The sequence below is a fragment of the Nannospalax galili genome, unplaced genomic scaffold (genome assembly GCF_000622305.1).
Source record: "Nannospalax galili isolate Female #2095 unplaced genomic scaffold, S.galili_v1.0 scaffold278, whole genome shotgun sequence".
NCBI lineage: Eukaryota > Metazoa > Chordata > Mammalia > Rodentia > Spalacidae > Nannospalax > Nannospalax galili.
The window spans coordinates 12,523,823-12,544,598 of NW_008347536.1; the positions used below are offsets into that span (position 1 = coordinate 12,523,823).

Consider the following 20,776-nt stretch of genomic DNA (forward strand, 5'->3'; position numbering starts at 1 on the left):
AGTTTCACTGGAGCCCCTAGGATATTGGAAATGCCAGAAACATGGGATTTCTACCTTGGAAGTGAATGAAAGCTGCCCAAGAGGGGAGCCATGGGTATTGCAGGCAGAGAGCTATTCAGCTGGGTTGGCCATGCTCATTGGAGCCCACACAAGTCCCACATTCTAGACACGGAGCTTAGGATTTAGTGTTTTCTCTGCTGGGTTTCAGTCTTGCTTTTGTCCAAACTTTCCTTAATATTCCCCCATCCCTCCCTTTTGAAATGGGAATATTTACTCTCTACCACTATTTATTAGATGTGTGGAACTTTTAAAGAAAATTTCACAGGGCTCACAGTTAAGTTTGTACTGAATCTCAGTAGAGACTTTGGACTTTTGAACAGTTCTGTTTAAGTATTTAGACTTTGAGAACATTTGAAGCTGGACTGAATATTTTGAATTATGAAATAACTGCGTAGGGTCCAGGGGCAAGTGTTATAGTTTGAATATGGAATGTCTCCTGAAGGCTCATGTGTTTGAACACTTGGTCCCCAGCCAGTAGTGCTGTTTTAGAAGATGTGGAACCTTTGAGAAGTAGGGCTTAGTTGAAGGACATAGGCTCTAGGGGCAAGCTTTTGAGGGTTACTTACTCTGACTTCACTCTGGCTTTCTCTGTTTCCTGTTTGCCATACAATGTGACCAACGGCCTCAGGCTCTGCTGCTGTGGACTGGAAACAGACCCATTGCTATACCTTCCTTGCCATGATGGGCTGTACTCTGTAAACTAGGAAGTCAAACCCATTCTCCTTTATCTTGTTCTATCAGATAATTTATCATAATGATGAGAAAAGTAAGTACTATGCTCACTTGGTCTACTTTTATTGGTCATAGGACTAGTCTTAGAACATTCAGACAGGAAGAATAAACAGAGGGTATCCAAATTAGAAAGGAAGAAGTCAAATTGTCTTGGTTTACACATAACATGATCTTTTCTATAGGAAATTACAGACCCCAGGCTTTTTTTTTTTTTTTTTGGTCTTTTTGAGAAAGGGTCTCCCTGTAGTCAAAGCTGACCTGGAACTATGTAGACCAGGCTTGATCTCACAGAGATCCACCTGCCTCTGCCTCCTGAGTGCTAGGATTAAAAGCGTATGCCACCACGCCCAGTTCGACTCCAGCTTTTTAAAAAATCTGCTAAAATGAATAAATTCAGTAAAACTGAAAAATACAAAATCAATATACAAAAATGTGAATGTGGGACTGGAGAGGTAGAACTTGTATTTTATATTTGGGAAGCCCTGGGTCTGACTCTCAGCACCACACATACAGTCAGAAGCATTGTTATATTCCAGTAGCCAATTATAGTAGAAATCAAGAGTTGGGGGCGGGAATGGTGACTTGGTGGGTAAAGTGCTCACTGTACAAATGTAAGGACCTAAGTTCAGATCCCCAGCACCCACATAAAAGCCAGGCATAGTAGCACACATCAATAACCCCAGTGCTTGGATAGCAGAGGCAGCAGGCTATCTGGGGGCTAGCTAGTCCAGCTAATTAGATAGCATCGACCTCTGACCTCACATGGTTTCCCATGTGGTCATCACACTTATGTGCATACAGACACATATACCATGTATATATTGCAAAGGAAGGAAGGAAGGAATGAATTAAGATCTGGGCATGGTGACAAATGCCTGTAATCTTAGCACTCAGGAGGCAGAGATAGGAGGATCACAAGTTCAAGGCCACCTTGCACTATATAGTAAGACCCTCTCTCAAAAAATTCAAGAAAACAATACTATTTGTAATAGCTATAAAATAATAAACTACTTAAGAATGAGCTTAAATGAAGAAGTGAAAGATGTTCATAATAAAAATATAAAACATTGATGAAGGAAATGGAAAAGACACACACACACAATGAAAACACATCCCGTATTTGTGAATTGATGGCACATGGCTTTAATCCCAGCACTTGGGAGGCAGAGGCAGGTGGTCAGCCTGATTTATATAACAAGTTCCAGACCAGCTGGGCTACAGGGAGACTCTGTCTCAAAAGATGAAAAAAAAATCTACAGTACCAAAAGCGCTCTATGGATTCATGTGATCCTTATTAGTATACCAAAGACACTTTTCATAAAACTAGAAAAAAATAGTCTTAAATTTTGTATAAGACAAAAAAATCATGAATATGTAAAGCAATAGTTTTGAGCAAAAAAAAAATCAAAGTAGGAGGTATTATACTACCTGATTTCAAAATCTGTTACTAAGCTGAAGTAATTAAAATAACATGTCATTGGCACAAAAACATACACAGAACCATGCCCCAGAATTCCTATCCCCACATACATACAGCCAACTGATTTTCAACAAAGATTCTAAGAAGGTAGAGTGGAGAAAGAACAGCCTTTCCAATAAATAGTGCTGGGAAAATTGGATGTCAGCATGCAAAGAATCAGACAATCCCTGCATCTCACCAGGTAGAACAATCAACTCAAAATATATTAAGGACTTAAATGAATGACATCAGAATTGCCGTGTCGTATCACCTCATGCCCACCAAGATGGCTATGACCCAATGGTGGGTGGCACTGGGGAGTATGTAAGAATGTGAAGCCCTTACATATGACCAGAAGGGACAAAATCTCTACAAGTGCTGTGGAAATCAGACTGGTAGTTCTTGGAATGATGATGAGAATGCCACTCCTAAGTGTGTACCTAAGAGTGATGAAACTATGTCGATACAGAACTTAAACATGAATGATTCCCAACAGCCCAAAGGTGGAAATGGAATGTGTCTGTGGATGGATGAATGGATCCACATAGTATGACCCTTTCATGTGTTGGAATAACACTCAGTCATGAAATGAGGTTCTGACACATGCTATAATGTGATAGATTTTAAGGACATTGTGCTCAGTGAGAGAACTAGATGTTAAAGGTCACAGTGTGTGATTCCACTGATAAGAAGTGTCAAGAATTGGTGAACCCAAGATAGCCTGTAAGACTGCAAATCTGGTAGCTCACAGTTTACAAATAATAAAACCTTTGATACATTTTTTTTTTCAAAAAAGATCAGAAACTGTGGAAGAAAACAGAGGGAAATACTTCAGGACATCAGAATCAGAAAGGATGTTTTGGGCAAGACCCTTAAAGTAGAAAACAAAAGCCAAAATAAGCAAATGGTGTATAAAACAAAAAAGCCTTCACACAGCAAAAGAAACAATCATTGGAATGAAGGGACTCCTATAGAATGGGAGAAAATATTTGTAAATTATACATCTGACCAGGGGTTTAATGTCCAGAATAATGAAAAACACAAATAATTCAGTAGTGAACCAGCAAGATGGATCAACAGGTAAAGGCACTTACAACGCAAGCCTAGCAACCGAGTATAAGCCCCAGAACCATGGTGGAATGAGAGAACTGACTCTCAAAGCTGTCCTCTGCTCAGGTGTGGTGGCGCACACCTTGAATCCCAGCACTTGGGAAGGAGAGTCAGACAGTTTTCTCTGAGTTTGAGGCCAGCCTGGTCTCCTGAAAGTTCCACTCTCTCCTAGTAAAACTGTTACAGGAATACCTATAAGCTCGCTTCGGAGCCCAAATTCTCGCCCACATTAAGAGAAAATGTCAGCCAGGCATGGTGGCACAGGCCTTTAATTCAGCACTTGGGAGGCAGGGGTAGGTTGATCTCTGTGAGTTCGAGGTCAACGTGGTCTACATAGCGAGTTCCAGGTCAGCTGGGTCTACAGGAAGACCTTGTCTCAAAAAAAAAAAAAAAAATTGAGAAAGAGATCATAAAATATTTAAGCATGCTTCTTTAAGGTAAAAATATTCAAAACAGAAAGGACAGAACAGAAGCCAGGAAATATGTGGATTTAGCTGTGAGCCACTGGAGCTGGAAAATTAGCCATTCTCCTTCTCACATCAGGGGCCAGGGCTTCCGGGGTATCTATGCTCCATTTGGAAAGATCCTATTGCTACATCTTCAGATTCAGTGGTCTTTGAATGGTCCATCATAGATTTGTATGTGGTGGTGGGGAGTACTCACCTGTACAAGCACATATGGAGACCAGAAGTTAGCGTTGGCTTACCTTCGTCTGTTACTTTCTATGCTATTTTTGGAGACAGAATCTCTCACTGAACCTGGAGTTTACTGTTTAGGATAGACTGAATGGCCAGAGAGCCCTCGGATCTGCCTGTCTCCAACTCCCACAGTGCTGGGTTTACAGGCGTGTGCTGTGCCTGACTTTTTATGTGGATTCTGGGGATCTTATCGTAGGTCCTTATGTCTGTACCCACGAGCCTTCTCGCCAGCCTCTGTTATAAATTTTATCCAGTGGAATTTTTAGTTCAGTTATTGTATTTCCCATCTTTAAAATTTCCATTTCTTTTCTACATCCTACATTTGTATGTATATTTTGACAGTCTTGTCCTATAGCCAGGGTTGGCCTTGCAATTGACATTTCCTGTTTTACCCTAAGTGCTACACCACCACAGTTAGCTCTCTCTGTTTGTGTTTCCTTTGCATGTTATTTACAGAATTTATATTCTATATTCTTTAACATCCTTGTGTAACTAATTGTCATCTTTCATTTTTTAATTTGCCTGTGTTGAAGAATCTCGCTGGTTTATATTTACATAGTCTTGAATCTTTACATCTCTAGTAAGTTTTGGTTACATGTTAGGCGTTGTAATTTTACATTGATGGGGGCTATATTTTGTTGTATTCCTTTAACGAATGTTGGACTTTTTCTACCAGGTAGGTAAGTTATTTCTAAAATAGTTTGATGCTTTTGGAGGCTGTTTCTTCTGTGGAAGCACTGAAGTGGGTCTACATCCATTCTAGTTCTAAGTTACTTTCATTTCTAAGGTCTGATCTTCTGGAACCTCTAAAAACAGAATGGCCAGGTGGTGCTAGTTGTGGCCAAGCATCCAGCACACAGTAGCCCTGTGGAAGATTTGACTCTCATGAACTCCATCTAACTGTCTTGAGTCTCCATTCCAGAGAAGGCACCCTCCTCAGGCACCATCCCCTGTCCTCCTGAGCTGGGCTCCGTGGATCATGTTACAGGGTCTGACTGCACTTCACCTAGATGTTTCCACTGGTCTCCAAGGCTGACTTCCTGGTGGAGAGACCATATAAGTGGGAGGAAACACTGACTTTAAACCCTCCCCCTTATCCCCTGTTTTGCTTTCCATCATTTCAGTTACCCATGATCAACTATGGTCTGAAAATATCACATGGAAAATTCCAGAGATAAACAATTTGTAAGTTTTAAATAATGTTTATCGAAGTAAGGGGAAAAAAAGAATACTCATGCAATTATTGTGATCTTTTTAAAATTTAAAATTACATTTATTTGTGTGTATGTATGTGTGTGTGCATGTGTATGTGTTTAGGCATGCATATGCCATGGCACATATGTGGAGGTCAGAGGACAACTAGTGGGAATTGTTTCTCACTTTCTATCATATAAATTGTAGGGATTGAGCTCAGGTTGTCAGGCTTGGCAGCAACTGTATCTGCCCACTGAGCCATCTCACCAGCCCCAAAGTTGTTTTTGCTAAGCTTCACAGAGTTCCATGTGTAGAATAACAGTCATGTACTCATGATCTCTCTATATTGCTCAAGATCTGTTTTGTTTTTGCATAGCTCCATCCTCTATCCTGCTCTAGTCCATAAATTGTAACTCTTTGCCTCTCCCTACCCTGATCTCTTTCTCTCCATTTCAGCAAGATAGCTGGTTCCTTTTAGGCTCTCCCTTCTTGTACTGCAGTCTAATATTCACTTTCAGGAAGGAAGCCTGTGTAATGGTATAATTTTCTTCATCTGTTTCCTTTTCTCAGAGGTAGAATACTGTGATCTTAATTGTCCCTTGACTAAACACAGTTATTCCCTTTATTTTGCCCAATTTTCTAGCTATTTGTAGCAAGAAAGTTAATAGTCCTTATTCCCTCATGGCTATTAATAGATGTTCCCTTCATAGTTGTTTTAAAGAGAAAAGAAGAGGTAGAGGAACCAGGATTTTGTTTAATGAATTTGTCATTGTGGAGGGTCTAGGGTCGAATGAACTCAGAGCAGGTGCCTTCCTGGGTACAGGGTCAGAAAAACACTGAAAGAGTGTGTAGAAGTGTGTTTAGTATGGTCTTGGGGACCCTTCCTCACTCCACTCCCACTCACCTTTGTCTTAGGCCATCACTGCAGCTTGTGCTTTCCTAATGCCAGGAAGCTTCTGAATAAGGAAGCTACTCTTTCAGAATCACCCATATGACTGTATATATCAAAGGTTGATCCCTGGGGCAGAAAAAAAATTGTTGACATCAGTATAAATGACTGATACTTAGTCCTTTGTTGAGATTTGAGAAGGTATAAAGGGCCCTTGCAAGACTTGTGACCTTGAAGTGCTTTAGGGAATGCTCAGTGCCAAGGTGGTTAGGCTCAGCCCCTCCACTCCTTCCCCTTTCCCCCCTCTGCCTGCAGCTATGATCGTGTGCCTTTCCTCATGCATGACTATGACCTGAGTAGAACAACCAATATCAGAGAAGTCCTGCCACAGTCCACGTACAACCACTCTGCCTACTTCAATTGGACTTTCCTGTCAACTCTGAATGCTGGCAAATGGTTCTTAGAGGTAAGATCCCTAGTTCTACAAACTTACATGGGAGCCCTCTTCTGTTCCTGTAGATAAAGGTGAAGGGTGAAAATAGACAAGTGTGCACACAGTTCCATCCTAGTTTAGTAGCAGGACTGTCATGGTCAGGAGGTCTTTTCTGGTAACCCAGTGGGTCTGATTGCTGCTCTCACCATTTACCAGAAAGTCTGACAGTAATCCTGTAAACTGATCTTTGTATAATTCTTTTGACCCAAGCATTAATTGTCTTTGATCGTGTGCCTACGTAGCATTTTCCTACAGATGAAGCAGACTTACAGATGTCTTGCAGATGAAGCAGACTAGGAAACATACTTATTCTTGAATTCTTCAACAAATGTGTTGAGTGCCTACTAGTTGGAAGGCACATGGAGTGTAGTGATGAGTAAGTGTACCACAGGCCTAGTGGAGTAGGATAAGAAACAGACCATTATCGCACATTGTGATGAGTACCAAACTGGAATCAATTCCAGGTTGCTCAGGAGCATATAAGAACAACTTCTAATTTAGTTTGAAAAGTAAGGATGGAAGATTCTGGAAGCAAATTAAGAGATTAGTAAAATATAAAGCATGTATTATATACAATATAACTCTGAGTCAACGTCCTCTTGAGAAAGAATACATATTTTTACATAGAGGTACCATTTGTGCTAAAGGGAGATAATTCCTAAGGGGAGCTGTGAGTGATGGTGGTGATATATTTCAAAGACATGTTGTAGTAGAGCAAATGTGCTATAAGGAAGCAGAAAGGAGAATGGAAGGAAGGCTGAAAAAGAAGGCAGGATCAGGGAAGAGCTGGGAGAAGAATCTAAGACGTGCAGAGAGAGAGAGTGGTAATGCTTAAGTGACAAGTTAGCTTAGAATTACTCTTTTGATTACTTCAAAGTGGGTAAAAGGTTTGATGAAAGGCCAAATCTACCTTCTCAAGGTAAAGAAAAGAAATTACTTGTTCCAGCTTTTCTTATGACTAGGGAAAACTCTGAGACCTAGACTCTACTCAATTGGATATAGTCATCTGAGACTTTGATTTTGAAAACAAACATCTTACTAGGCTACATAGCAAGATGTTCATCCTGAGGGCTTATTGATCATGTTTCATGTAAAAAAAATAGTAAGAAGTAAAGAATTGGGGCTGGAGAGATGGCTCAGTGGTTAAGAGTGGTTAAGAGGACCTGGGTTTGGTTCTCAGCATCCACATGGCAGCTAGCAACTGACCATAACTCCAGTTCCAGGGAATCTGATGCCCTCTTCTGACCTCCATGGGCACTGCATGGCATGGATGCATTTATGTATAATGCAGGCAATACACTTATACACATAAAGAAATAACAAATAACAAATAAAATTTAAAATTTTTGAAAAAGTGAAGAATCTGGGCTTATCTTTAGAGGCTTCAACTCCGAATCATGCTCTACCATTCATATAAGAGATAGCTAAAAGTAGATTTGTAGCAGCTATATCTCCTCAGAATGTTCATCCTCATAGGAGTATGTAGTCAGTAATTGCTATTTCCTTATATGAAAATAGTGCAATGAGCTGAGTATGGTGGTACATGCCTTTAATCCCAGCCCTTGGGAGGCAGAGGCAGGTTACTCTCTACTTGAGACCAGTCTGGTCTATATAGTGAGTTTCCAAGTCAGCCAGGGCTATATAGTGAGACCCTGTCTCAATACTACTACTACTACTACTACTACTACTACTACTACTACTACTACTACTACTATTGTCTTAATAATAATAATAATAGTCTAGGTTTCTATGTATATATAGATTCTGCAATGTGTCTCATCATTCATAAATACATGAACACATAGAAACTATAAATACTCCATTAGCATACATATTGAATTTGCTCATCATACATAGTTAATGTTTTATTTATTTTTATTACACTTTATTCATCGTGTGTGTGTGTGTGTGTGTGTGTGTGTGTGTGTGTATGTGTAGGTTAGAGGGCAACTTGTAGGAGTTGGTTCCATGATGTGGGTCCTGGGGATGAAATCAGGTCATGAGGCTTGATGGCAGATGCCTTTTGTTGCAAGCACCTTTATTTGTTGAGCCATCCTACCAGCCCATAGTTTATGGGTTAGTAATGTGTATGTATATTCTACATGAAAAGATTATTACATATCTAATATAGATGGCATTGCTCCTAAAAGTCTTATTAGGATTTGTAGAATTAAACTTCATCCTAAAAATGAGCCAAAGTTTCATCAAACTGAGATATTTGATGGAATTTTAGGGCTAATGAATGAGTGGCTAAAATTTTAATTAATGGGTAATTTTTCTTGATTCGTTTTATTGGAATTTATGGTCTTTATTACTGAAATACAGCTGTAGTCATTTTCCATGTCAGTGGTCATAGAGTCTGATACCATCTTGGATCTATGGCATGTAATACTTAATGTTTCTGTAAATATTATTCTTGGTTTTGGTTTTCAAAACCTTTCTTCAATACTATTTCTTAGGACTAGGAATGTAGCTTAGTAGTAGAGACCTTCCTTGGAACGTTTGAGGCCCTGGGTTTGTTCCCTCAGTACCACAAAAGAACAACAGAAGCCCAGCCATTTCCTGTTGTGAATGCCTGGGACTGGTTATAAGTGGTAAGGTTGAATATGTCATTATGATAGATTTAGGAGGATATTTTTTGGAATTAATATCTTTGTGTTAGCATGTTATAAGCATAGCACGCTTGTGTATTTAATTATACTATTACTATAGTTACTGAGGAGAATTCCAAAACTTAGGGTTCAAACTTGATTTATCTGAGGAACTTTAGATTTCACTGTGAGGCTTTCTTTGGTTTCATGTGGTATCATCAGAATGTAACTGAAATGATTTTATCCTGTGACTTAAAAGATATAAAGAGGTACTATTTTACAGCAAATCTTTTGGTTATAAAGATTATTCTGCTGATTACATATTAATAGCAATTATTGTTAATCAATGATGATTGTGAATTAGTCATTATTAGTATATCTGTTCTTACTTGGAAAAATCGAATAGTTCTGTGTTGGATTTCTGTTACTGTAAAAAATACCTGAGATAACCAGCTTATAATTAGGAAAGGTTTATTTTGGCTTATAGTTTTTGGAGGTTTCAGTCATGATTTGGTCCTGTAGCAAAGTAGTAAATCATGGTGGCTAGCATGTGGCAAAGCAAAACCATTCATGTTATGGCTGAGAAGTAAAATAGAGAAAGAGGAAGAGACCTGGCTTCCACATACTTCAGGGGCATTCTGCAGTGATTGCATCTCCCATTAGGTCCCACCATTTAAAGACTCTACCACTTCCAACTCTAGAGAACAAGCCTTCAACAGGTTTGTTTGGTGGGTCTTTAGGAGACATTCTAGATCTAAACTATGACAGTCTGACTGATAACGAAATAATAACAGGAGTTCTGAGCATTGTTCCCAGAAGCGTACTTCGTTGAATTCCTGTTTCTCCTGTCCAACCAACATTTCTGTGGATCTTTCTTAGATTTCTTGTGAAAGCATGATTTTCAAAATAATAAAAACATAATTTTCATGCACATGGATAATGAGAAGGGGTAGAAGCTTTATTTAGCACATTATTGAAAGAACAAGCAGGATGACAGAATCCACTCAAAAGAGATGTGAGTCTGTGTGTGAGTAGGACAGAGGCGGAGGGTGATGTTGGATATCTCCCTTTATTGCTCTCTACCTTATTTTTTGATAGGGTCTCATTGAACCTGGAATTTAATGATAGACTGGCTATCTGGCAAGCCACCAGCATCCCCTGGTCTCTGCCTTCCTAGCACTGAAATTACGGGTGTGCATGCCACACCAAGCTTTTCTGTACCTGCTGGGATCTAAAGTCACATCTTCATGCTTTCACAGCTAAGCTATCTCCTCAGACTCCTCCTCCTCTTCCTTTTCTCCTTCTCATGATCCTTCTCCTCTCCATTTCCTCCTCCTCTTTTTCCTCTCATCCTCCTCCTCCTCGTCCTTATCATTGTCATTCTGTGGTTATCGTTGCTGTCTCCTTCCCCCCTTCTCTCTCCCCCTCCATCTCCTCTTCTAACCTACACAGAGTCTAGCTGTGTAGGTTAGACTGGTCTCAAATTCATGTTCCTCTCAACCCAGTGTCCTGAGTATTGGGATTATAGGTGTGCTCTCCCATACCCGGCTACTCATTACTTCAAACAAGGTACAGTCCCTTAAGAATCAGGTAACCCTTATGTGGACTTCTTTAATAATGCTCTGATATTACAATGGCAAGCATTTGGGCTGGGGAGATGGGATAAGAGCACTTGCTGTGCAAGCATGAGGACCTGAGATAGGTAAATCCTGGGAGCTCGCTGGCCAGCCAGCCTAGCCAAAACAGCAAACTTCAGGTTCAGTGAGAAACCATGTCTTAAGGGAATAAGACGGAAAGGGCTAGTGGAAGACACCAATATCTTCATCTAGTCTCTGCACGTGTGCTATCTAACTGCACGTATACACCTGCACACACTGGCATACAACACCCATAACACACAACACAAAGGTAAAATTGACTAAAAAAGTAATGTCAAGGAATCAACTTTTGCCTTAATTCTATGTTCTGAATAATGTAGCAGCCTTCTATTGTGATTATAACTTCTATTGATTATTTAGAGGCTGATCTGTTGTGGTTATTTAGTGCTGTTAATTTGTGTATGTACAGTAAGGTGGGTCAAGTAACATATATAAAGTTTCTTGTTGCATTATCTAGAGTCAGGTTATGCTAACCAACTACTAACTAAGGCCATTAAATTAAATTCTAGAGGTGAGGTAGGGAATCTATACAACTTCAGTTTTAAAAAATATTTATTATTTGTAATTTTTATTTTATGTGTATATGTGTATTGCCTGCATGTATGTAAGAGCACTCATGTCATGAAATGGCCTCAGAGGACAGAAGAGGGCACTGAATCCCTTGGAATTGGAGTTATGGATGATTGTGTGGGTACTGGGATTTGAACCCAGGTCTTCTGCAAGAACAGCCAGTGTTCTTACTGCTGAGCCATCTCTCTAGCCCTACAACTTCATTTTTAATAGTATCTGTCATTTTAGAAATCTTGTCATCACTATCATTACAAAATAAGAAATTTATGTCCACTATATTTTGCCTGAGTACCTCTGAATGTAGACAGACCCTCTGTCATCTTCATGAGAGGTGGTTGTCTTTTTTGCTGCATGCAATGCTGGGACAACATATGACAGTCGCCAGACAATTTGCTTTGGAAAGTTTTTAGCATTTGTTCCAAAAAGCCTTGAACCTGTGTCTTTAATAGAGACTCAGGGTTTGTCATACTTGATGGAATAGGATATATTATTGCATAGAACCCTGAAGACATGGCCTTGATGCACAATTTATGAAGTGATAGTACAGTGATAAGGAAGGCAGAATTTTGAACCTGTGTAAATTGCCATGAGAAGTAGAGGAGGACTAAAAGTATTTGTTTCTGAGTTCTGGGGGGTGACATCAGATAAGGCGCTAAATACAAGGAATGTTTTGCACAGACATAAGATAGGATTCAGAGAAAGATGCTTTAAGACTGTCATATGCCCATCAGAAAATAGAATACAAAAGCAATACCAAATTTTTTTTTTTTTTGCCAAATGAACAGTCATGATTAGATTGCTCTTATCTGTTTGTTTGGTCTGGCATAGTGAATGTGTTGCTGTCTTGGCTTATCAGTCTGATTTCATAGAGCCATACATAACAGGTCTAAAATATAACATTAAAATCCTAACTCAGCTTCTTGATACACAGAAGGATCACTGTCTCTAGAGATGGTAATGTCAACTCCCATTGGAAGGCCTGCTTTTGTGAGTTTCTTCCTGTAGTATCAATGTGTGAGAGTTTTGTCACAGTCCTTTTAACACTATTCTGAAGCTGTCCTTCCCAAACTCTGGTCTGTATCTTACAGAAGAGAGCTTTAGACAAGAGGGGGAATAAAGCAGCAAACCACTCGATGGCAACAAATTGAATTACTTTGGCCAATTTATAGGCAATTTGTTGACAACAGTATCTGAAAGAAGAAAGTGTTCCATTTATAAAGTAGAACATATAATTTTTTTTTTGGTCTTTTTGAGACACAGTCTCCTTATAGCCCCAGCTAACCTGAAACTCGCTAAGTAGACCAGGCTGACCTCGAACTCACCGTGCTCCACCTGTGTCTGCCTCCTGAGTGCTGGGATTAAAGGTGTGTACCACCACGCCCAGCCTAGTAGAATATATAATTTTAAAGTGTTTTAATCTGGAGCTGGAGAGATAGCTCAGCAGTTAAGAGCACTGTCTGCTCTTGCAGAATACCTGGGTTCATTCCCATCATCCACATGATGGCTAATAACAGTCTGTAACTCCAGTTCCAGGGGATCTGATGCCCTTTTCTGACCTCCGCAGGCATTGCATGATATGGGTGTACTTACACACATTCAGGCAATAATACACTCATACACATAAAATAAAAATAGTAAATAAAATATTTTTAAAATGTCTTAATCTATTTCCCTTGAAGGTAAGACTATAATTTGGACAATGAGGCCATTTAGCATATCTCTTCATATTTGCTACCCATCCTTTAAGACTTTAAAACATTCCAAGCTCTAAAACACAGATATTATTATTATTTTGTATGCATAATGTTAACTGGGAATGGACAATTTCTTATTTTTTGTTCTTATTGCTGTTACCATAATGAAGTCTGAAAAACAACAGTATCTGAAATTAAAATCCACATGAGTTCATGAAGGATATTGTTGTCCAGTTTTCTTTATGATAATGTTATCTGGAATTGGTAAGAGGAATGCTGTTCATAAAATTAGAGGAAAATATTGTCTTCCTTTGTTTTCTGTAAGAAATTATATAGAACTGGTATTTTTTATATGCATTGGTAGAATTGAACAGTAAACCTTACTGGAGTTTTGTTAGAAGTTTGTGTGTGTGTGTGTGTGTGTGTGTATGTGTGTTGTGTGTGTGTGTGTGTTTCAGCTAGGTTGGGAGCCCCAGCGATCCTTCACCCTCCATGGTACTGCAGTCACAGGAGCATGCATCCATGACCAGCTTTTACAAAGGTGCTGGGAAATCTGCATTTGGGTCCTCATGCTTGTACAGTAAGCATTCTTATCCACTGAGCCATATCCATTGGCCCTGTTGGAATGTTTTCCACTTAAGAAATCTGTTTCATGACTCAATGCAGGGCATTTACCCTTCTGCAGTGACTATTGACTCTATCTTGAGAGGGATTGATCCATACCATCTAGGAGCCAAATTTCTAGACACAGAACTATTTATGATACTTCTTGATTATCCTTTTAATGACTATATGATCTTAATTTTAGTAATTTGTGATTTCTCTCCAGGTAAAAATTTAGTAATTGTTATGATTTTATCAAAGAATCAGTAATTAGTTTCATGATTGTCTACTTTTTGTTTCATTGTTTTCTGCTTAAACATTTATTTTCTTTTTGTGCTGGGTTTGATTTTTCTCCTCTGTTTCTACCTTGCTAAGGAAGAAGCTGAAGTGACTGTTTTTTCAATTTTTCTTAATAGTATCAGCAGTTATTGTATGTTTGCCTAACTGCACTGCTTCAATTTTGATATGCTGTATTTTAATTTTTATTTGGGTTGAAATATTTTTAAGTTTCACTTGTGCCTTCTTAACATATCTATTACTTAGGAGCATTTTCCTCAATTTGTAAATATTTGCAGATTTTCATATATTTTCTTATTACTGATTTGTAGTTTAATTCTGTTAGTGACTGAGTATATTACTTCTATTCTTTTTATTTGTTTTATGGCCCCAGAATATGGCATCTCTTGATGAATATTCAAAGTATGTGTGAGAAGCATGTGCATCTTATCTGTGTATGGTGCCACATGCCTATAACCCCAGTACTCAGGAGCTGGGGCAAGAGACTAGAGAAGGCAAGGCCTGCCTGGGCTGTACAACAAGACCCTGTCTTAAAGAAAAAAAAATAATGAAAAGGGATGGGTGTGTTTCTCAGTACTAGTGATGTCCTATCATGTCCTACCATGTACAAGATCCTGGATTCAGTCCTTGACACTAGAACACAAGAAAAAAAGAACATGCATTCTGCCATTATTGGGTAGAATGTTCTATAAATATCATTAGATTCACTTGAGTAATAATATTTGACTTGTCTCATTCTTATAGATTTTTTTACCTATTCTGTCAGTCACTGCATGGAGCATGATGAAGTCTTCAATTACAATTGTTGCTTTGTGTATTTTGCTTTTCAGATATATCAGGTTTTCCCTCATACATTTTGAAGCAATTGTTAAGAGCATATGCATTTAAGATTATTATGTCTGCTCAGAGAATTTTACCCTTTTCATGATGTGTGGTAGGCAGAATGATGACCTTCCCAAAGGTGCATACCCTAACTTATAAACACATTACTGTGCTCTTTGCATATGTAACTGAAGTTATGGACCATTAAGTGAAGAGATTATCCTTGATGTCTCAATGGGCCCCAGTTAACCAAAGAAGTCCTTAAAAGAAGATGTTCTTTAGTTGTGGCCAGAAGGATAAGAGTAAGGAAAAGATAAGAGAGATCTGAAGCATGGCAGGGACTCAGCCATCCATTGCAGGCTTTGAAGATAGAGAAAGAGCCTTTGAACTGAGGACTGAAGACAGCCACTAGAAGTGGGAGAACATCTTGGCTGAGAGGGGTTCCCCAGCCAAGAGGAGCTGCTTTCTGCCAGCAGTGTGCCTGAGCTTGAATACTTCTCCCTAGAGACTCCAGAATGGTATGGAAACTGGTTGACACCTTGACTTAGGTCAAGTGAGACCCTATAAACTTCTCATCTACAAAACAAGAAATAACAGAAAAAATTATTGGTGTTATTTTAAGCTATTAAATTTGTAGTAATTTGTTACAGTGGCAATTCAAAATTAATGACTGAGTGTGGCAGTATATGCTGTAGTCCTAGCATCAGGTGATGGAAGAAAGAGGGTCACAGATTTGAAGCCTGTCTAGACTATATAGCAAGACCCTGTTTTTTTTTTTTTTAATCCTTGGCCTAGAGAGATGGCTCAGTGGTTAAGAGCACTGGCTACTCTTTCAGAGGACCCAGGTTCAGTTCCCAGCACCCTCATGGAGGCTAACAATCATCTATAACTCCAATTTCAGGGGATCTGACACCCTCTTTTGGCATCTGTGGGCATTGCTTGTATAGGTGCACTTACGCATATCATAAAGTAAAAATAATAAAATATTTTTTTAAATCCTAAGAAATACATAGATTATTACATCACTCCCCTGTTTTACAGTTTGGGCAATTAAGACTAAAATTACATGATGGTTAATATTGATTTTCCACTTGACGAGATTTAGACTCACCTAGGAGTCAAGTATCCTGATACATCCCTGAGGGATTATATAGATTAGGTTAGCTGCTGGACATGTCTGTAAGAGATTGTCTGGATTAGGTAGAATTGGAAAGAATAGCCTTAACTGTGGGCAGCACCATTCCATGGGCTTCACTCCTGGACTGAATAAAAAGGAGAAAGCAAGCTGAGCACTAGTGTTCATCACTCTCTGCTTCCTGACTGCTGATACAATGTAACCAGCTGTCTCAAGCTGCTGCCACCAGGATTTCCCTGCCATGATGGATTGTACCCTCAAACTGTGAGCCAAAATTAATGCTTTCCCCATTAAGTTGCTTGTTACTAGATACTTTGTTATAACAATGAGAAAAGTAACTAATATAGAAAATTGACACCAAGAAGTAAGGGCTATTGCTGTGACCACATGGTTCTTGGACCTTCGGAACTGGTTTGTGAGAGGATTGTGGAAGACTTTGGAACTTTGGTCTAGAAAATCCCTTGAATGCTGCAATCAAAGCTTAATGGGCCATTCTGGTGGGATATTAGAGGATAAGAATGCCAAATGCAGACAGTGGAGGTCCAGCTCATGAGGTTTCAGAGAGGAACAAAAACTGTATCAGGAACTGGGCTAGAGGCCATTCATGTGGTATTCTGGCAAAGAAATTCTGGCTGCATTCTTCCAGTGTCCTGAGAACTTGAGTGAGGTTGAATTTAAAGGTAATGGACTATTGCTTTCAAGATAGGAAAGCAGTTCAACACATGATAACATTCAAGTTATGGCACAGCTTCTCTTTACTCTTTCATCAAAGTTTATAGTGAAAGAAAGCACAAAGATATCTCCAAAGTACATTTTGGTTCTGACTTCCCTACTATGATGTACCTTCAAACTGTGAGCCAAAATAAGCCGTTCCTCCCTCAAGTTGCTTATTTTGTCACAGCACTGAGAAAGTAACCAAGGTTGTCAGCATGAAGCACACTGAGCCAGGGAAATGTGTGAATAACCACCAAATGCAGGATGAGACAGTTATAGAAGCAGAGAAGGGGGCCATCAGAGCTTCCCACCATCAAAATCTCTTTTAGTTCAGGAATATTTAAGAAAAAGCTTAATGAAAGAGGTAACATTTGAACACGTAGAAGTTAGGATTTAGCAGGTTGCTATGGCAGGAAAAGTAAGGGAAGGTGCAGTTGTGATTAAATTCAATGAATTCTGAAGCCAAATCACATTTCTTTTCATTACACAAAGCTAGAACAGTAAGACTCTAGGCAGGGAGACTGTGATAGAAAGGGAATCATTCCCTTGAGTGACTAAACAAAAAGCTAGAAAGTCAAGACCATGGAGAACCTTTGGTACAAGTATGAGAAGTTCTAGAACATAAAAGAAATCATTCCAGACACTACAATTACCAATGGAGAGGGAACTGTATTTCTCTTCTCTGCAATTCCTATCTCAGAATTAGTATTTCAAAGGGCCTCAGGGGCTGAATGGTAATGGAGTGGTATGCTAATGGAGGTGGAGCCAGGTATGGGGCTACAGAGCAGGAAATCTAGAAAATGATTTTGACCAAAACCAGTGTTTTCTGTGATACATTTATTTTTAGCATAAACCATTTCTTAACATGGAACCACTATCAGAGGCTGATAAAAGGAAAGCAGGCAACCAGAAGATTCCACAGCTGGCTGAATTATTGAAACTTGCGAAAAAGAAACAGAAGTTTGTGATATTTGATCTTTTTGGCCCTCCACCAAAACATCCTCTCAGACACTCATTTGTCCAAAGAGTAGTAAGAGTCATCCTTGACTCTAAAATTGAGCAACATCTGGTATGTCTATGTTAGTATTTATTATAGAGGTTGGGAGATGGGTGACCTGTCCCAGGAACATAGTAGTTGACTTTGACCTATCTTGTAGGTCTTCTCTGGAATCTGTAAGTAATTTTGATTCCTTTGGAAATGGAGATTATTGCTGATACAGCTACACATGGTAATCTGAGAATGATCCAGTTAAAATTATCCCAATGGGAAAAAAACCAGAGACTGTTTTGACTATTCCAAACCAAGTGAAGTAACAGCACCCTGTCAAAGAATAATGTAGGAGTTGGGGAGATGGCTTAGTGGACAAAGTGCTTGCACAAGCCTGAGGATGGGAATTTGGATCCCCCAAACCTATGTAAAAGCCAACAGACATGGTAGCTGCCTATAATCCCAGCATTCAGGAGGCAGAGACAGGGGATCCCAGGGCAAACTGGCTAGACCCTGAATCTTTAGCTAGACCAGAAGAAATTGGAAAGCTCCAGGCTCAGTGAGAGATCTTCTCAAAAAACAAAGTGGTGAAGAGTGGAGGAAGCTGTCCAGTGTCAACTTCAAACCATCACAGGCATGCATATGTATGTGCACATGCACACACACATCTGTTCATGCACATGCAAACCTTCATGCATGCATACCACTCACAGATACACATGCAGAAAAAAAGGAATAATGTATATAAGCCAGGCCTGGTGGTGCAGATCTGTAGTAACAGCCACTTAGGAGACTGAGGCAGAAGGATTTCAAGTTCAAAACATACCTAGATGATAGAATGAGTTCAAGGCCAACCTATGCAACTTAGCAGACCTTGCCTCAAAAATTTTTATAAAGGCTAAAAAAAAGAGAGAGAGAGCTGGGAATGAACTCAGAGGTAGAGTACTTGCCTAGCATGCTTTGAGACTCCATTTTCAATCCCTAGAACCATACAAAAAACATTGTCTTTAGTAACTGTGATGTGACCTGTACCATCATCAACATAGATATATAAAAAGAAAGATAATTGTTTTTTATTTGAGCAGACTTGCTCATCATTTTTTTTTCCAGAAGCAACTGTCTGTTTTTAGGTTTTCATTGCTTCCAAATCACTTAAGAGTGCTCTAAGTGAATCAAATACATACTTTCTTACAAATGGACTCTTTCCACAGATGAGTCAACATCATCTCTGTCAGTAGAAATAGGTGAGTAACTACTCTCAGGGATGGCTTTTAGCACCAACAACCAGAGAAAGTTTTTTAAAATATTCACATCTACCAGTATTTTTTTCTTTACTAGGAATCTAATCCATGGTCTTGCACATTTGAGGAAAGTGCTCTACCATTGAGCTACATTCCCTAACCCTCATCCATTTTTTCTATATGAAACTTTCTTTACAGTGGGCCCTTGACCCTTAATGTTAACTGGAGGATAGGATGGTTCTAGAAAAACTCAATTCCACAATGACCTTCTCCATTTTTTTTTTTTTTTTTTGTCTTTTTTAGACAAGGTCTCCCTGTAGCCCCAGCCGTCCTGGAACTCACTGTGTAGACCAGGCTGGCCTTGAACTCACAGAGATCTGCCTGCCTCTGCCTCCTGAGTGCTGGGATTAAAGGTGTGCACCACCACGCCCAGCTGACCTTCTCCATTTTTAAGAGTCATTAAATAATATTAAGCCAGGTGACTGCTTCACCAAGACTAGGAGCTTTCTTTGCTTCCTATAGACTACTATCAATGCAGGGATAGAGCTTCACCCATTCTTCATGGGGCTGTTTGTACCTGGACAGCCAACTATCCACTGAAGGTCTCTGTTTATCCTTACAGATTTTTTGGTTGCCAACTCAAGAAAGGAACTATGTCAGGTTCATGGCTCCTGGGTTTCAACATGTGGGTCGTTTACTCTCCATTGACCGCCTTAAAAAAGAAAATATTAGTATAATAAATGTTGACTATAAGAGGTTGTTCTACAATGGGTTGAGGTAAGTGACTTTACGGTAAGCCACCCCTATCTTGGCATGTATTGCCATAATATTTACAAAATATCCACTCCACCTGAGCTATTTAACTTCCCTTCTCATTTGTTTGGTTATCATCTGTGGTGGTTTGAATGACAATGTCCCCCATAGGCTCCAAGTATTTGGACATTTTGTCCCCAGATGATGGTGCTGTTTTGGGAGGTTTTAGAAGGTGTGGTTGTCCTGGAGGAAGCACATCACTAGGGGTGGGCTTAGAGAGTTCTTAAGCCTTGCCAGATCTCCAGTTGTTCTCTTGTTTCCTGTGCCTGGTGATGATGTGAAAGCTTCACTTCTACTGCTTCTGCTCCAGACACCTCCAGACACCATGCCTCCCTGCCATGATGGACTGTAACAGTAATTGTTACCAGGAGTGGGGTGTTGACTGTAAAGAACCTGAACATATGGGGTATTGGAACACTGTGGAACGCTTTGGAAGTTTGGCCTACGAAAATCCTTGATTGCTGTATGCAGAGCTTAACAGGTCATTCTCGTAGGGGCTTGGAGGAAAGTGGTGCTGAGAACAATGTAGTTCCAGAGGGAAATAAGGACTTAAGCAGCACTTGGGTTATTTTGGCAAAGAGTCTGGCTGGAGCCTGCCCTCGACCTAAATGATTGCCTGGGGCTAAGTTGAAGAGCAATGTACTAATTTGTCTGGTGGAAGAAATTTCAAGACAGTCTAATGTAGAAATGTTGGCGTGGCTATTAATGGTGAATATTATGTAGATTTACAGTGAAAAAGAGCAAATGGGGCAGTAGAATGTTTAGGATGGATTTAAAAAGAGCACTAGGAAGATAAATGTTGGAGCCCTGGCTTGTGATGGAGAGGATCCCATTGATAAGGAGATTAAAGTGATTAAGGAGGGGCCTAGAGATTCAAACTTAAACAATGGAGAGAGTGCCTCCAGGGCAAGACCACACCCAGTTAAACCTCCAACTTGTGAATGAAAATGTTGCAGGGGCCATTGAAGAGAAAAGCTTCTAAAATGGATAAAGCAGTCTGGAGTCCACCCCAAAC

At 39.6% G+C, this 20,776-nt stretch overlaps 1 protein-coding gene across 1 annotated transcript in view; it reads left to right on the plus strand.

Annotated features, from left to right (window-relative positions):
* The window catches only part of Gdpd4 (glycerophosphodiester phosphodiesterase domain containing 4), a 97,341-nt gene that overhangs the window by 44,713 nt on the left and 31,852 nt on the right, over nt 1-20,776 (plus strand). The window contains exons 12-14 of the mRNA XM_008844264.2: nt 6,458-6,608; nt 17,567-17,788; nt 19,571-19,725. Coding sequence (XP_008842486.1) covers nt 6,458-6,608; nt 17,567-17,788; nt 19,571-19,725 — 528 coding nt within the window. The remainder of the gene's footprint in view (nt 1-6,457; nt 6,609-17,566; nt 17,789-19,570; nt 19,726-20,776) is intronic.